At 52.8% G+C, this 17,590-nt stretch overlaps 1 protein-coding gene across 1 annotated transcript in view; it reads right to left on the bottom strand.

Annotated features, from left to right (window-relative positions):
• The window catches only part of GMPS (guanine monophosphate synthase), a 31,381-nt gene extending 18,115 nt beyond the window's left edge, over window positions 1-13,266 (bottom strand). Inside the window, exons 1-3 of the mRNA XM_075716146.1 lie at window positions 13,240-13,266; window positions 5,422-5,603; window positions 1,699-1,813 (exon numbers count right to left, since the gene is read on the bottom strand). Coding sequence (XP_075572261.1) covers window positions 1,699-1,813; window positions 5,422-5,603; window positions 13,240-13,266 — 324 coding nt within the window. The remainder of the gene's footprint in view (window positions 1-1,698; window positions 1,814-5,421; window positions 5,604-13,239) is intronic.
• Window positions 13,267-17,590: the final 4,324 nt, after the last annotated feature.

Raw genomic sequence — 17,590 nt, 5'->3', positions numbered from 1 at the left:
TCGTCCTATCGCTTGTTACTTGGGAGAAGAGACCGACCCCACTTACTGAGGGTGCACTCGATCCCCTCATCCAGATCATTGATAACGATATTTAATATTACACGCAAAAGCACCGCACAATATAGTAGCACTTTATACCTCAGTCTGCCTATGCCTGACAACAGCTCTAGCCATCCAATACATACCAACCTAGTTTTTCATGATTATACTCATTTAATATATTGTTTTGCAAAATGATAAGAATTCTCTTCAAAATTAATCATTGTTCTGTACTGGGCTCGTTCTGTTCTGTCAGCCTTCTGTCAGCAGAGCTGGGGACCGCTGCCACACACAACAAGCAGCAGAAATCCACAACAGTAGACAACAGGTAGGGATTTGCAAAATAATGCACATTTAACAGCGTACATCTACCGGCACTTATAAATGGCTGCTCTGCAAATCAGATGAGTGTCTGAGGCCAGTTATCATAACGACAGTTAAGCTGCTGAAGAAAAATCTGATTTATCTATCCTTTAGTTAAGGGCCCTCAGATAGGCTTAAACTTCTCAAAATCTGGCTCCTCAGCTCCGGAGAACCAGTCAAAAACTTGAGTCTATTCCCTTAGTGTTATTTTTGTGACACTTCACAAGCCTTGCTATATCAGAGTAGTACAATTCTCAACCAGGTTTTTTCTTTCTAAAACCTCACCCTGTTGTTTGGAGTTGGATATCAGCATTTTAGATTTCAGAATTCTCAAAATATTTTTTTTTTCCCTTTTTTCCTTAACTGGCAACTTAAAAAGTATTTTTAGAGTTTCACCTTCCAACTACTTTAATTTTCAGGCATTTAAGGCTTCATTTTAGACCTCGTTTGATATCATACTTACTGCGGTTGACTGATTTCATTCTTTCATAATGAAGTAGTAGTGCGTTAATACACACACTTGATTCATCTCCATAAAGTCAGCCTTAAGGAACTCCCCTGCTTGAGGCTAGCTACTGTGGTTTTCAATGTGCTTGGCATTTTAAGGCATATTTCAATATAACACATGCTTCCTTTTAGAACAGGGAGTGCCAGCATCGTTTCCGTAATTACCAGCCTTTCTAAAGGAGATTTTCCAGCCATTATTCAGCACCTCTGAAGGCCTAGTAAATCACTAACCCTGGAAAAAAGCAAGATGCACAGGCAGAAGTCATGCATCTAATCCATCCCTTGTCTCCCTGGAAGTTTGTTTCTTCACTCAGCTTGGATCTACTAGACCTCTGCAGGATCACCAGTCAGTCCTAAGGCAAATAAGTGTTTGGGGGTGAGGGGGTGTGTTCAAGCGCTCTTAAGAACTATGCTAGAAACATTCCACGCTTGAAAACCAAAAGGGAAAAACTATTTCACTTGTTTACATGAGGGGCACATTTTCCAATACCAACTAGACAGAATTAGTTAACGACTGCCAGGTTATATGTATTGCGACAAAAAAAGGCAGTGTGGAACTCCATTCACAGCACTTCAGCAAAGACAAACCATTTACACTATTGATACGGCAGAGCCAAGAGAAAAAATACACAGTATGCTCAGTTTACCAATTAGCACTTTAAAAGTATCTTTTGCAGATGTGGCATATTGCTTATATTTGAAAAGCAGGTCCTTTAGCAGGTCATCTTCAGTTAGTACAGAAATGAGGCCTAGAAGACGGCCGTAGACAAACACATCTCTCAATAGCACCTGCATGCCGTAGCAGATTCCAAGAACTGGTTTTCCTATTGTAAATATCGCTGGGTCGAACCATGGTGCATCTTCTGCATACACAGAGTTTGGTCCTCCAGATATAATGATAGCTCTGCAGACAAAAGATAAAGAAACATTAATTCCAATATATTGTTTACTTTAAAATCTCTATTTGCTTTAAACATTGACATTGTCTCATAACACTTAGAACTCTATATATTCTAATATAAATTTTAACACACGTACCCTAACATATAGTTTAGCGTTGCTATGCTACAGCTGTCAAAACCAGCAGCTTACCAGAGAAGTATTTCATCAGTTTAAACAAAATCAAATATAAACCATCTCAAGAAGCGATTGTATTTTGAATTCCTCATAGGCAAGTGTCAACTACAAGATAAGCAAGATGGCTAGCATCAAATGCAGAGTGTTACATTAAGATAAATATACTTCATGACGTCTGTGCCATCTGGAGGAGAGTTGCATTCAAGAAAACAGACTCCCTAACTTCTAGAGCTGCTGAGAAAATGTCCCTTAATCCACCCTGATTATGAAACGAGATGGCATTAGCAACAGGTTGTGGATTAAAAGTCAAATACATGCAAGCATTTATGGTTTGAGGTTAATACTTCACGCTATAACAGAAAATCAAATCTTTTCAAAGGGGAAGAGAGACCTTTGCAAACCACGATGATTTGCAAGACCGAGAACGGCAGAAGTACCAGCCAGTTGGGCAATGCTTTTTGGCCTCGACCCAGGATCGAACACGGGTGTACCAGACCTTGGACTCATGTACTGTTTATTTCGCAGACAACAGCAAATCCGTTTTTCAGAGCAAGAAATGAAAAACGTGACGAGAAGGAAGTTGCACACACATAAATGCATGCAATAAAGCTTTCTTCTAGCATTATTTAGAGCTTTTGTCATGCGTGTACTGGCAAAACAGAATTTTTCTATTTTTAAGCAGCAGAAACGGGCCGTGCGCTTACAACATCTGTACCACCGGCAGAAATAATTGTGTAGCAACGAGCCCACGCACCAACCACCACCTCAGCTGCGGTCATGCAGGCACCTGCTGCCACCGACGCAGGGCTGGATCTGCCCCGCAGCCCACCTCCCGCTCCCCCAGCCCGGGCTCCTCTGCCCAACGCAGGGGACGAAGCGGAGGGCTGGACGAAGGCACCCTGCCGAGCCGAAGTACAGCGGCTTGCGAGCTGGAAGAGGCAGCATTTACTTCTTTGTATGTTGGGATTTACAAGCGAGCCTTGGAATAAGCATACAGCTGACAGAGGTGTAGTTTTACACCGAACAGTCTTGACAGCCAGTGCCTGCCGTACACGTACAGGCGCTTCTGTTCAAGTCAGGGACGTGATGAATTTTCTGAACTCAGACGCTGCTAGGAAGAGACTGAAAACTCTTAATGCCTGGTGGTGTTACTGCTTCTAACAATTCCATGTACAGAAGCACTTGCTTAAGTGCCATACGTTTAATATTTAATATTAAAGGAAATTTAATATTAATTAAAGGAAATACAGCCACACCTACAAATCGAACGTTCTTATGAGAAGTCAAAATAGTTATACACTGTCCTATTCAACAAATAGAGTCTTAATCTGCTTTTTTTCCATACCAGTTAAAATCCCACAAAATACAGAAAGCTTATCCAGTGTGCCCACGTACTGAAAAAAAAAAATTATGAGCTGAAGGTGAGAGAGGAACCTGCATCCTCTCCACTGTCCAGGAGAAATTAAAACTAGCATGGGACCCAGATTTTGAAAGTTTTAGTGCAACACCATGTAATTTCCTACACACCTTCCTGCGTCAGCATGAATACACCTTTTTCTGGTTTACCTTAAACCACTTCCAAAACAACCTGACCTAGCTTTGGAAAGCCTGTTTGCAATGGATTAAAGGCACATCAGGAACCACGTCAAAACGCCCAGAGCAAAATGCACGCATCGATGCCCCAGCCTCAGGACTCGCGCCAGAGCTCGGACAGTGCCAGAATTCAGACTAACGCCAGCGGAGCCCCCGACTGCGGCACCTCCTCGGCCCGGGACCAGGATCTCGCGGAAACCGCTAACTTTTATTTCACATTTAGATGAAACTTGCCACTAGAGATTGTTCTGAAACTACGAAAATTGAGGAGCGGTTTTTTAAACGCAACGTGTAAATACAATTTAGCAAAACGTTCAATCTCGCCGCCTGTCTCAAACCTTAGCACGGACCAAAGCGCGGCTCCTCAGCCCATTCAATGCACGAGCCGCAACATGGAAACCTGACTATTCCCATGACACGTGGAATACGTATCAAAATCTTGCAGTAAAGCCACAGCCTCATTCGTACGGCGGTCACTGAATAAAGGCACCCAACGGCTGGCGTCAGTATTTGTTGAGCTTTCCTGGATGCAAATGATTGACCGAGGCTGTGGACACAAGGCTTATTGACCAGCCTGGGTAACCAACAACCTGAAACCACTACCTTAACCTTGCGAAGTGACCTTCTGAATGAAGAGGTTTGGCCACATTTTAGAGAGCAATTATTTGGAGTGACAAGTCCAACAGGTCTAATCACAAGACTTGGAAGAACCTTCAACTGTGAAAAGAAAGGGGAAAAAGGTCTTCCCACGACAAACCTGCAGCAATGCAGCGCAGGTCTGAGACAAAACATCGTTAGTGCTGTGATCCACACCTCAAATGCAACACACAGGAGATGCAGGAATTCTTTTTAAACCAGTAATTAGGCATGCCCACCTTTTAAAGGCTTGATTATTGGAGACTTATACACAAGATCTGACAAGAGAAGGTATTTTTCAGAACATTTTTGAAAGAGAAATTCTTCACACAACAGCTACCTGACAGATCCGACAGTTCCTGGGTGTTCCGTTCTCTGTGTTTTCAGAAGGGATCAATAAGCTCCTATTTGGCTTACTAAAATATACAGTTTACTGGCTCACTAATTATCACTGATTAGAAAAATGCAATTCCGCAGCAAAGCGCTGTCTTATCTGCTGTCGGGCACAACCGACATATTTCTGGATTTGTACCAAACGGACAAGTAAGGTCTTGGATGATTTATTTGTAGACTTCAGGGTATTTATTTTCCCCACACAAAAAGAGAGGCATACCCTGGTAAGCCTAATAAAACAAGAAAAAGAAACATACAGAGTACTAAATAATTGTGAGACCTTTTCTTGCTGCAAACAATGAGTGGCAGTTTCAGTTAGTTTTTTTTCGTTGCTTCCCAGAAACAGTTTGGCATGATTTACCACAATATCTTCAGTATCCAAGTTAGTTATTTTGGGGTTTTTTTTTAAATTAAACTAAGAAAATAATTTTTAGAAACTCATGAAACTTATTTTCTTGATTAATAGCTATCCTAGTTTAAGAGGTAAAACAGCAAGATCATCTAAAGTTTTGCAGATACATATTTAAAATGCAACCTCTTAAATTATACTTACAAATGGAAACGATTAAAATGACATTAAGGCATTAAGAAGTAAATACACAAAATTTATATTGCTGCACAAGTTTCCCCAGCAAAGCTCGGGTGTTTCTGTGGATAAGCTAAAGATGCAATCATTAACATCATTGCAATGGAAGTTATTGCACATAAAAACTCAGGCAATTACCACTGCTGCCAGCAGCCACAGACACCGTTACACGGAAAGGAGAGAAGCAGCAGGGCGTACAGGCAGAGGCATGGCAGCAAAGCACCTACCGAAACCCTTGTTCTCTGATGGCAAAGGCTGGCGTTTCCAAAGGGAAGATCTCGGACTGGACGAAGAGCTCGCGCACCCGACGATCTATGACTTTCCCATATTGCGCTCCGGCATCGAGTATGACGACGGCTCCCTCGTAGCGGTGCTGCCCGTCCTTCAGCTCTCCTCCGGCGTTCTCCGGCTGCGAACATCACTCAGGTCAGCGCTTTACAGTGACACACTGCAGACCGCAGGATTTAAGCCAGATCTCTTAAACAACTAACATCCGCAAAGCTTGCTAAGGTTGCCTATAGAACCATGGAATGGTTTGGGTGGGAAGGGCCCTTCAGAGCCCCCCAGCCCAGCCCCTGCAGTGCCAGGGACAGCTTTAACCAGCCCAGGGTGCTCACAGCCCCGTCCAGCCTGGCCTGGGATGTTCCCAGGGATGGGGCATCTCCCACCGCCTCTCTGGGCAACCTGTGCCAGTGCTTCACCAAAGCATTAATTTACGATTAAAATTTTAAAGACTAGCTGAGAAACTTCTAAATGAAAAAAATCCTCACATTTATGAGGACCAGTATGCATTGGCACAATAAAGGGGCTATACGTTAACACAGCACGTCCCTCCCAAGCAGGCACAAACTCATGACATCCCCACGCCCCAAAACAAACAGGGTACAAATTAGGGAAGAAAAATGCTAATAAGCTAATGAAGGCAGAGCTTTCCATAAATAAGAAGCCATATGGCCTGTTCACCACTACAGCCGCTTTTCCCATTTCGCAGTTCTGTACAAAACCCCGCACACCCTGTGATAATTAAGAGCATGTGCCTTTTTCTCAAGCAAAACGGGACAGTGCAAAGTCAGAAGAAAAATGTTTTTCCCCACCACACTGCCTCACACACTGAACTTTCACTTGACATTACCTCAGGGAGAGAATAAAAAGGAGAAATTGAGAACAAATGTCTCTGCTAAATGATTTTTCAAGAAAACCAACTTTTGAATGCAGCATTCAGGCAGATTGCACATCGGAAGGAAGCAATGGTTCTCTTTGACCCGGTCACATTCGAATTGGTTGGTGAACTTCAGCTAAATCTGAGAGCGCTAGAAAAAGCAAGGACAAGTTTCTTCTTTTAAAAGAAATTGTGAAAAGAGGCAGCTATTCCATGGAAGTGTCCTTACCAGAGGATCTTCACAGAAGAATGTGAACACGACCGCACTGTAAGACACCAGGAAATTCACGCAGAAAAAAATTCTGCTGCTTAAAGAAATTGGTTACTTTGGGGGCATTTTTCCCTTAACTTAAACCATTTCCTTGCCGATGTAGTTTGATGAAGAAAAACTGGGAAGGGTTTTACTTCGGCAAACACTGCCTCAAAACGCATCTGGAAGCTTACGACCATTTCAAGTTTTAATTACGGCATGCTGGAGTTGTTCTGCACGTTTGTACCAGGCAACGCAGTCTTCAACCCGGGGCTCACAGGAGGTTCCCAGCACCGCTGCTCGGGCTCCGAAGGAAGCTGGGGCAGCCTGCAGCACGCCACGGTATTTCCACGTGGGTCAGATAATCACCCCCACGCCAACCACCCGTCCTTCTGGAGGAGAGCATCGTCCTGCTGGGACACATCCTCCCCAACAAATACACGGCACAGGCTGCCTTTGAGTTTTCTTCCTCAGCTACCAAGAGACACCTTGGACAACTGTCTTGAAATTAGTCAAGGAAGGCAAGCACGCTGGAAACTTCCAAAGTTTACACTAGCTGGGAAAGGTTTTATCTAAATTAAAGGACATAAGCAGAAAAAATAGTGCTAAATCCCTCAAAAGCCTAAATCCAGGTTAGAGTCAGCTACTTAATTTCTTTCCTTCAGCTGGTAGCTGAGTGTGCCTGATGGGGAGCTCTTAATGACTTTTTAGTCTTGGGTTACACGCATTGGAGGGGAGCAGACTTCAGCAGCAAAGAGCCCTTCAAACCCCCTGCTCGGATGGAGAGAGGCCACCAGAACCGTACTCCCTTCCAGTGGAAGGGAGGGAATCACTTTTAGAGTAACTCTGGGCATTTTCACCTAGCACTTTCTAGATTAGCAGTTCTTACGAGAAAGACCAACATCCTTATTCTTTCCTGATCCCACCTTGTGGCAAACACGATTCCTCGCAGCGCTATTTCTTATTAAAAGTCTTTAATTGTTTCACGTGCTGCAGCTGCTACCATGAAGGGACAGATCTCTGCAGCCCTCTCAGCTTAAGGTCTGAGATTGTCCACTTCCAGCTGCACGAGACCAGGGTGGGAGGTAAGCAGTCCCCCCCAGCCCCCCGGGCACGCCACGGGTGCGTAGCCAGCCCTCGCACGGCTGGGTCCCACCCGCACGCCGGACCCTGCAGACCACCCCTAAGAACCTGCAGAATGAGTAAGAAGAAAGTAGCATGGCTCTGCGAAGACAGCTTTTACATTTTACAAGTTAAAAAAAAAAAACCAAACCAAAAACCAAGTTAGTGTGAGTATCAGCTCAGCTGGACTGATGGCTGAGCATTTACATCTGCAGCTGGTAAATAAATCTCACTTTCAGTGCCCTACCCTGAAGGCACCCAGCTGCTTTGAGCAGTCAGGTGTAGTTGGCTGGGCCCAAGCAACAGCTGCGGGCGAGATGCATGCGTGAAAGCGAAAAGAGCTCAAAGTTACTTCGGGAGAAGTTTGAGAAACATTGCGTAAGGTGGCGTAAGTGTTGGTCTCTTCTCCCATGTAGTTAGCAATAGGACGAGAGGAAATGGGCTCAAGCTGCGCCAGGGGAGGTTTAGGTTGGAAATTAGGAAAAATTTCTTTATGGAAAGGGTGGTCAAACATTGGAACAGGCTGCCCAGAGAGGTGGGGGAGTCCCCATCCCTGGAGGTGTTCAAAAAACGGGCAGAGGTGGCACTTGGGGACATGGTTTAGCCTAGTCTACCCTTGATTGGCTTGGAGTAGACTTGGTAGTGTAGGTCAATGGTTGGACTGGATGATCTTAAAGGGCTTTTCCAACCTAAACGATTCTATGATTCTAAGTAGGTGCGTATCTCAAACGAACCCGCCCCTCCCTCAGCAAAGGCTGAGGACGCGCACCCCTCGTCACAAGGGCGAACCGGCCAAGCCTCCGCGCTGCGGTCGCCCGGGTGCGAGCGCTCGGCTCCAGAGCTGGCACAGCCCTTCGCTGAGCCGTCCCCGCTTCTTCACCCTTGCCAAGTATAGCATCATTTTGCACAACGATGGGAGGAACGCTTTCGCAGGTAACCGCGCCAACATGAGAATTATTTCTCATTTGTTTATGTGGCCCCGAAAGATGGCTGTTTAAGGCTTCGAGTAATAGCTCATTGACCAAGTTTCACCGGGAATCCATTAATACCCTCTCAAAAGCCAGCATCTAATCATAGCTCAGAAGGTTTTTCCTCAGATGATGCTCAGGGCATTTGGGCTAAAATCCAGTAAAAGAACCGCATCCATCGAGCAACACAGATCTCCTTACAGGGAACATGGAAGATGAGCAAGGCAACATGCACCTCACCAGAAAAAAAAAAAAAATTAAAAAAAAATCATTCAATTGGTGGCCTAATAACTCACTGCTCCCTTAGATGTGGGCTTAGAGTAAACTACAGGCTGAAATAATTTTCTCCCAGTACCGCACAGGGCACAGCCCTCTGTCCTTTTCTCCTGTAGGCAACCTTGCAGCACATCCCCAGCAAGCCCCGTCCCGGGAGTTAACGCAGGCGCCTGTCAGCACCCAGGCTGCCTCAGAGGGGGTTTTGTACTTCACTTTGGAGCTCAAGTAGAACTGTTAAGGAGGTTGAGCTCTGAAGAGAGCCCCACTGAAACGCTACCATAAATCACACGGAAAAAAAGAGGAAGGAGGAAGGCGGTAAGTCAGTACAGGATCTGGCTTCATTTATTGAAAGGCACAGTTCCAAGGCTAGAGATTTTGAACCCAAATTTAACAAGGCAAACTTCATTTAATAAAATCAAAAAAGGAGCAGATGCTGTTAACATGCAGCCAACATGGCAGCTTAGCTCATGCGTTTGTATACCATACGCATGACAGGAGAAAGATGAAGAGGATACCAGACAGCCCAGCTCCTACAGGGACAGGGTTTACGGAGCCAGCACCTCTTCCTAGTGGGGATTCTCCAGTTTCTAATAAAGCTCTTTTTCCCCTCAGCAGGGGTATAACTAGAGTTCCTTGTCTTCTCCTGGTCTATTTTCACAAAAGTCTGGAGAACTTGCTATTTTTGAGAACTTGGGTCAAAGCTGGTTTGACAGCTGTCCAAGGCGGTTCAGGCGTTGGGGCAGAGCAGACAGAGGCATCGTTCCGATGTCCCGAGAGCGGGACTAAAAACAGAACGGAACTTGTGTACGCCAAGAGAAAAACGGGGGGCAAAAAAAGTCTATATTCAGCTAATGTAAATCACAGGAGTCACCCTGAAAACCACATCATATGCGAAGGATTCCTACAGTTCTCTACGACTGATGAAACAAAGTGATTACACTATCAAAACGCTGTATCTCCGGACTGCCGTTTGCCCACTGCTTCGCGGATTCGAGACCTGGAACCGATGTCCCGAGTGCCACCTGAACCACATTGCCACCGCCGACCGCGCTGCCGCGGCAAGGGTCAGCCTCGACCCATCGTTTCTGCTCTACCGCTTAGTGACACTGGAAGGAAAAAACCTTCCATCGCTGCTGGGTTTTTTTGTGTCAAAAAAAAAAAAAATTATGAGTTCTATAATGAGCTGTGGTAGGAGACCCACCATCAGGCTTGCGTTACTAGCTAAGGACACCGCACATCTTATTCCTCGGCGTACCGACCTAGTGCCTTAAACTAAGTTTGCAGGTTCCTAAGAGCCCACTTGTGCAGAATCAGGGAATTTTGCAGCATTTCACACGCCCACACGCTCGCAGGTTTTTCATTAATGCAACTTATAAGACACTTTAACATACAAAACAGTCATATTCTGGAGCACCAAGAAGAACCTGGCAGAGCGTGGTCTGCAGCAGCGGCCCCTCTGCCCGAGCCCTCAGCCCTGAGCTTTCACCCACACCAATAACTTAGGACAAGCCTAAACCAGGAGCCTTGATCTGGCACTTTCAAGCCGGCACAGGTTTTACAAGAGTTTAATTGTTTCCCTGTGGTATTAAAATTAAGCAGGTATAAGGACGCTTACTCATATTTTTTCAAAGGATAACAGGAAACGAACTCCTTCAAACCCAGGCAATCCCCGAGACCGACACAAGAGCCCCCCAACCCGTTATCTCAGGCAAACTTTAATTTGCATAATTCGCATGCAGATTTCCAACGGCTGCGGGGACGCGGCCCCCTGCGGAAGCCGCTCTCGTTAGCGCTCTCGTCAGCCGCTTCCTGCGAGAGCAGGGCTCGGGGAAGAGGAGCTTCGCATCGCGCAGCCAGCTCTGGGTGCGACCACCCCGAAGACGAGGAGCCCTCAAGAGCAGCCCCGGCCAGGAACGGAGACTGCGTCGATGGTCAGGGAAAAGCGCGGCAGAAAACAAGTAGGGATCAACTGCGCGCTTAAAAAAACCAAGCCCGAGAGTCACGTTTTCTTGCAAACTAGATAAAAAGCCTAGAACAAGGCTTTTATCCTCCTACAGAAGCGGCTTGAGGAAACTTGCAGGGTTTTGGCTCAGAAGTTGCATTATCAAGAACAAACTTCAACTGCATAGAGGCACACAAGTCATTCCGTTGCCCCGGCACGCCAGACCCACGCCGGCACGCGTCTCCAGCACCCCAGACCCACGCCGACATACGTCTCCATCGTCCTGGCACCCCAGACCCACGCCGACACGCGTCTCCAGCACCCCAGACCCACGCCGACACGCCAGACCCACGCCGACACGCGTCTCCATCGCCCTGGCACCCCAGACCCACGCCGACACGCGTCTCCAGCACCCCAGACCCACGCCGACACGCCAGACCCACGCCGACACACGTCTCCATCGTCCCGGCACCCCAGACCCACGCCGACACGCCGTCTCCAGCACCCCGGCATGCCAGACCCACGCCGACACGCCAGACCCACGCCGACACACGTCTCCATCGTCCCGGCACCCCAGACCCACACCGACACGCCAGACCCACGCCAACACGCGTCTCCATCGCCCCGGCACCCCAGACCCACGCCGACACGCGTCTCCACCGCCCTGGCACCCCAGACCCACGCCGGCACGCCAGACCCACGCCGACACGTGTCTCCATCACCCTGGCATGCCAGACCCACGCCAACACACGTCTCCAGCATGCCAGACCCACGCCGACACGCGTCTCCCGCACCCCAGACCCACGCCGACACGCGTCTCCCGCACCCCGGCATGCCAGACCCACGCCGACACGCGTCTCCATTGCCCTGGCACCCCAGACCCACGCCGACACGCGTCTCCAGCACCCCGGCATGCCAGACCCACGCCGACACGCGTCTCCATCGCCCTGGCACCCCAGACCCACGCCGACACGCGTCTCCAGCACCCCGGCATGCCAGACCCACGCCGACACGCGTCTCCATTGCCCTGGCACCCCAGACCCACGCCGACACGTGTCTCCAGCACCCCGGCATGCCAGACCCACGCCGACACGCGTCTCCCGCACCCCAGACCCACGCCGACACGCGTCTCCCGCACCCCAGACCCACGCCGACACGCGTCTCCATCGCCCTGGCACGCCAGACCCACGCCGACACGCGTCTCCATTGCCCTGGCACCCCAGACCCACGCCGACACGCGTCTCCAGCACCCCGGCATGCCAGACCCACGCCGACACGCGTCTCCATTGCCCTGGCACCCCAGACCCACGCCGACACGTGTCTCCAGCACCCCGGCATGCCAGACCCACGCCGACACGCGTCTCCCGCACCCCGGCATGCCAGACCCACGCCGACACGCGTCTCCCGCACCCCAGACCCACGCCGACACGCGTCTCCCGCACCCCAGACCCACGCCGACACGCGTCTCCATCGCCCTGGCACGCCAGACCCACGCCGACACGCGTCTCCATTGCCCTGGCACCCCAGACCCACGCCGACACGCGTCTCCAGCACCCCGGCATGCCAGACCCACGCCGACATGCGTCTCCATCGCCCTGGCACCCCAGACCCACGCCGACACGTGTCTCCATTGCCCCGACACGCCAGACCCACGCCGACACACGTCTCCATCGCCCCGGCACGCCAGACCCGCGCCGACACGCGTCATTTTTTTGGCCACCGTCGCTGCAAACTGGGCGCGGGGCGAGCCCGGGGGTGGCGGGGGCCGGCGGCAGCGTGGCCTGCACGAGGGCTGGCGCGGGCGAGCCTTGCCCGCTTCCGTGGCGACGGAGCGAAGGAACTTTCCTCCCGAGGTGGCCCAGCGAGCGACCGCTCCCGTTGGGACGCGACGGCCAGACCTGGCGGCTACCTGCGGGGAAAGGCGCTGGCCGTACCCCCGGGGAGCCCCCGCTGGGGTTTCGCCCCAGAGGCGACGCAGGCCGTGCAAGGCACTGGACGGAGCCGGCCCAGGCGGGCTGGGCCACAGCGCGAGCCAATATTTAAAAAAAATATATATCAAACTATTAAAACCCAGACGGTGAAATTAATTTTCTCAGAGCCACCGCCGCTGCGACCCAGCAACAGGGCGGGCAGCCGCCCCCCCCCCGCCGCCCCCCACCCCCGGCCGCGCTCCCCGGGCCGCCCCCGGCCTGCTCGGCGCCGCCGGGCCGCCCGCACCCCCGGCGAGGCCGGACCCCGCCGCGCCGGTGCCCGCCGGCCCCGGGGCGGCAGCGGGGCCGGGCCCGGCAGCACAAAGCGCCCGCCAGGCCCGGGCTGGGCGGCACTGACCTTGGCGTCTCCGTTGCAGAGGGCCATGGGGGCTGGCGGGGCGCGGCGGCCGCCTCCGGCCGGCGGGAAGGGACGGGAAGGGACGGGACGGGCGGGCGGCCCCGGCGGCGGGGAGGGGGAAGAAAGGGCCGTGAGGAGCCGCCGCCGCCGCGCCGCGATGAGCTAATGCCGCCCGGCTGCGCCTCCGCCGCGGGGAGGAGGAGGAGGAGCCGGCCCGGCCCGGCCCGGCCCCGGCGGAAGGGGCGGAGCGCGGGGCTGGGCCCGGGGTCGGCAACGGGGGCTTGGGGTCAGGAGCCTGGGCCGGGGGTGGGAAACCTGGGCCTGGGTCAGAAACCTGGATCTGGGGTCAGGAGCCTGGGTTTGGGGTCAGAAACCTGGATCTGGGGTCAGGAGCCTGGGTTTGGGGTCAGGAGCCTGGGCCGGGGGTGCGAAACCTGGGGCTGGGTCAGAAACCTGGATCTGGGGTCAGGAGCCTGGGTTTGGGGCCAGGAGCCTGGGCCGGGGGTGCGAAACCTGGGGCTGGGTCAGAAACCTGGGTTTGGGGTCAGGAGCCTGGGTTTGGGGTCAGGAGCCTGGATCTGGGGTCAGGAGCCTGGGCCGGGGGTGCGGAACCTGGGGTTGGGTCAGAAACCTGGGTTTGGGGTCAGGAGCCTGGATCTGGGGTCAGGAGCCTGGGCCGGGGGTGGGAAACCTGGGCCTGGGTCAGAAACCTGGATCTGGGGTCAGGAGCCTGGGTTTGGGGTCAGGAGCCTGGATCTGGGGTCAGGAGCCTGGGTTTGGGGTCAGGAGCCTGGGTTTGGGGTCAGGAGCCTGGGCCGGGGGTGCGAAACCTGGGGCTGGGTCAGAAACCTGGGTTTGGGGTCAGGAGCCTGGGTTTGGGGTCAGAAACCTGGATCTGGGGTCAGGAGCCTGGGTTTGGGGTCAGGAGCCTGGGCCGGGGGTGCGAAACCTGGGGCTGGGTCAGAAACCTGGGTTTGGGGTCAGGAGCCTGGATCTGGGGTCAGGAGCCTGGATCTGGGGTCAGGAGCCTGGGTTTGGGGTCAGGAGCCTGGGTTTGGGGCCAGGAGCCTGGATCTGGGGTCAGGAGCCTGGGTTTGGGGTCAGAAACCTGGATCTGGGGTCAGGAGCCTGGGTTTGGGGTCAGAAACCTGGATCTGGGGTCAGGAGCCTGGGCCGGGGGTGGGAAACCTGGGCCTGGGTCAGAAACCTGGATCTGGGGTCAGGAGCCTGGGTTTGGGGTCAGGAGCCTGGATCTGGGGTCAGGAGCCTGGGTTTGGGGTCAGGAGCCTGGGTTTGGGGTCAGGAGCCTGGGCCGGGGGTGCGAAACCTGGGGCTGGGTCAGAAACCTGGGTTTGGGGTCAGGAGCCTGGGTTTGGGGTCAGAAACCTGGATCTGGGGTCAGGAGCCTGGGTTTGGGGTCAGGAGCCTGGGCCGGGGGTGCGAAACCTGGGGCTGGGTCAGAAACCTGGGTTTGGGGTCAGGAGCCTGGATCTGGGGTCAGGAGCCTGGATCTGGGGTCAGGAGCCTGGGTTTGGGGTCAGGAGCCTGGGTTTGGGGCCAGGAGCCTGGATCTGGGGTCAGGAGCCTGGGTTTGGGGTCAGAAACCTGGATCTGGGGTCAGGAGCCTGGGTTTGGGGTCAGAAACCTGGATCTGGGGTCAGGAGCCTGGGCCGGGGGTGGGAAACCTGGGCCTGGGTCAGAAACCTGGATCTGGGGTCAGGAGCCTGGGTTTGGGGTCAGGAGCCTGGATCTGGGGTCAGGAGCCTGGGTTTGGGGTCAGGAGCCTGGGTTTGGGGTCAGGAGCCTGGGCCGGGGGTGCGAAACCTGGGGCTGGGTCAGAAACCTGGGTTTGGGGTCAGGAGCCTGGGTTTGGGGTCAGAAACCTGGATCTGGGGTCAGGAGCCTGGGTTTGGGGTCAGGAGCCTGGGCCGGGGGTGCGAAACCTGGGGCTGGGTCAGAAACCTGGGGCTGGGGTCAGGAGCCTGGATCTGGGGTCAGAAACCTGGATCTGGGGTCAGAAACCTGGATCTGGGGTGCGAAACCTGGGTTTGGGGTCAGGAGCCTGGGTTTGGGGTCGGAAACCTGGGTTTGGGGTCAGGAGCCTGGGTTTGGGGTTGGAAACCTGGGCCTGGGGAAACCTGGGCCTGGGTCAGAAACCTGGGTTTGGGGTTGGAAACCTGGGTTTGGGGTTGGAAACCTGGGTTTGGGGTCAGGAGCCTGGGCCGGGGGTGCGAAATGTGGATCTGGGGAAACCTGGGGCTGGGTCGGAAACCTGGGTTTGAGGTCGGAAACCGGGGTTTGGGGTCAGGAGCCTGGGCCTGGGGTGGGAAACCTGGGCCTGGGGAAACCTGGGTTTGGGGTCGGGAGCCTGGGTTTGGGGTGAGGAGCCTGGGCCTGGGGTGGGAAACCTGGGCCAGGGGAAACCTGGGCCTGGGTCAGAAACCTGCATTTGGGGTCAGAAACGTGGATCTGGGGTCAGAAACCTGGGTTTGGGGTCGGAAACCTGGGTTTGGGGTCGGGAGCCTGGGTTTGGGGTCAGGAGCCTGGGCCTGGGGTGGGAAACCTGGGCCTGGGGAAACCTGGGCCTGGGTCGGAAACGTGGATCTGGGGTCAGAAACGTGGATCTGGGGTCGGAAACCTGGGTTTGGGGTCAGAAACAGGGGTTTGGGGTCGGAAACCTGGGCTTGGGGAAACCTGGGCCTGGGTCAGAAACCTGGATCTGGGGTTGGAAACAGGGGTTTGGGGTCAGGAGCCTGGGTTTGGGTTGGAAACCTGGGCCTAGGGAAACCTGGGCCTAGGGTAGGAAACCTGGGCTTGGGTCAGAAACTTGGACCTGGGTTAGAATCCTGCATTTGGGGTCAGAAACGTGGATCTGGGGTCAGAAACCTGGGTTTGGGGTCGGAAACATGGATCTGGGGTCGGAAACCTGGGTTTGGGGTCGAAAACCTGGACCTGGGGTCAGAAGCCTGGGTTTGGGGTCAGAAACGTTGACCTGGGATCAAAAACCTGGGTTTGGGGTCGGAAACCTGCATTTGGGGTCAGAAACCTGCATTTGGGGTGAGAAGCCTAGATCTGGGGTCATAAACCTGGGCCAGAAACCTGGATTTAGGGTCAGAAAGCTGGACCTGGGGTCAGAAGCCTGGATTTGGGGTCAGAAACATGGATCTGGGGTCAGAAACCTGGGTTTGGGGTCAGAAGCCTGCATTTGGGGTCAGAAACCTTGGTTTGGGGTCAGAAACCTGGCTTTGGGGTCAGAAAACTGGATCTGGGGTCAGAAGCCTGCATTTGGGGTTGGAAACATGGACCTGGGGTCAGAAACCTGGGTTTGGGGCCGGAAACCTGGGTTTGGGGTCAGAAACCTGGATTTTGGGGCTGTGTGTGTGGTGGCCGTGGCGCTGGCCGGCCTCCCCTGGGTCCCCGCGGCTGGCCAGCTGCGGGCCCCATGCCGGGGACGGCCGCCTGGCTCCCGGAGCTCAAAAGCATCGTGCACATCGGTGTCCGCGGGGCTCGGCTGGCGGAGTTTGGGCTCCCGGGGCTCGTTTGGGTCCCTTGTAAGGGTGCAGAACGAAGGCAAGGCCAGAGACTTTGCCATAAGGGTTATTCTGCGCGTTGGTGTTGTGTGGTGTAAAGGGCATCTTGGGTGGCTGCTCAGGTGGGATTGCTGGAGAGGAGCTCTGGGGAAGGCAACGACACTGGGGAAGGAGACTACATGGATGAGAGTCTCCCAAAATACTTTGGAAATCCTTTTCCGACCTTTTAAACTCTTCTCACCAAAAGAGAGGGAAATGAGAATTATTCCTCTACCCTTAATGGTTTAGTGGTGGACTTGGTAGTGTAGGTTAATGGTTGGACTGGATGATCTTAAAGGGCTTTTCCAACCCAAACGATTCTGTGAGGAAAGGTGCGAGTATAAGGATTCAACTCGCATGTGGGATTACAAACCAGCGCCTGGTTCTGCTGGCAGATTCCGAGCAATTTTTTTCCTAAGGATAACTTCAGTGTGCAATTTTTTGTCCTAAATGTTTTAATTGCGTTACAGCTGACGTGGCCCTTTTCTGACCCCAACGCCAGGTTTCTGACCCCAAACCCAGGTTTCTGACCTCAGATCCATGTTTCTGACCCCAAACCCAGGTTTCTGACCCCAAACCCAGGTTTCTGACCCCAAATGCAGGCTCCTGACCCCAAACCCAGGTTTCTGACCCCAGATCCATGTTTCTGACCCCAAACCCAGGTTTCTGACCCCAAATGCAGGCTTCTGACCCCAGATCCATGTTTCTGACCCCAAACCCATGTTTCTGACCCCAAACCCAGGTTTCTGACCCCAAATGCAGGCTTCTGACCCCAAACCCAG

Source organism: Pelecanus crispus, chromosome 9, assembly GCF_030463565.1.
Source record: "Pelecanus crispus isolate bPelCri1 chromosome 9, bPelCri1.pri, whole genome shotgun sequence".
Classification (NCBI taxonomy): domain Eukaryota; kingdom Metazoa; phylum Chordata; class Aves; order Pelecaniformes; family Pelecanidae; genus Pelecanus; species Pelecanus crispus.
The sequence above is the reverse complement of the archived record's forward strand: the minus strand, read 5'-3'. Positions and strand labels throughout refer to the sequence as shown.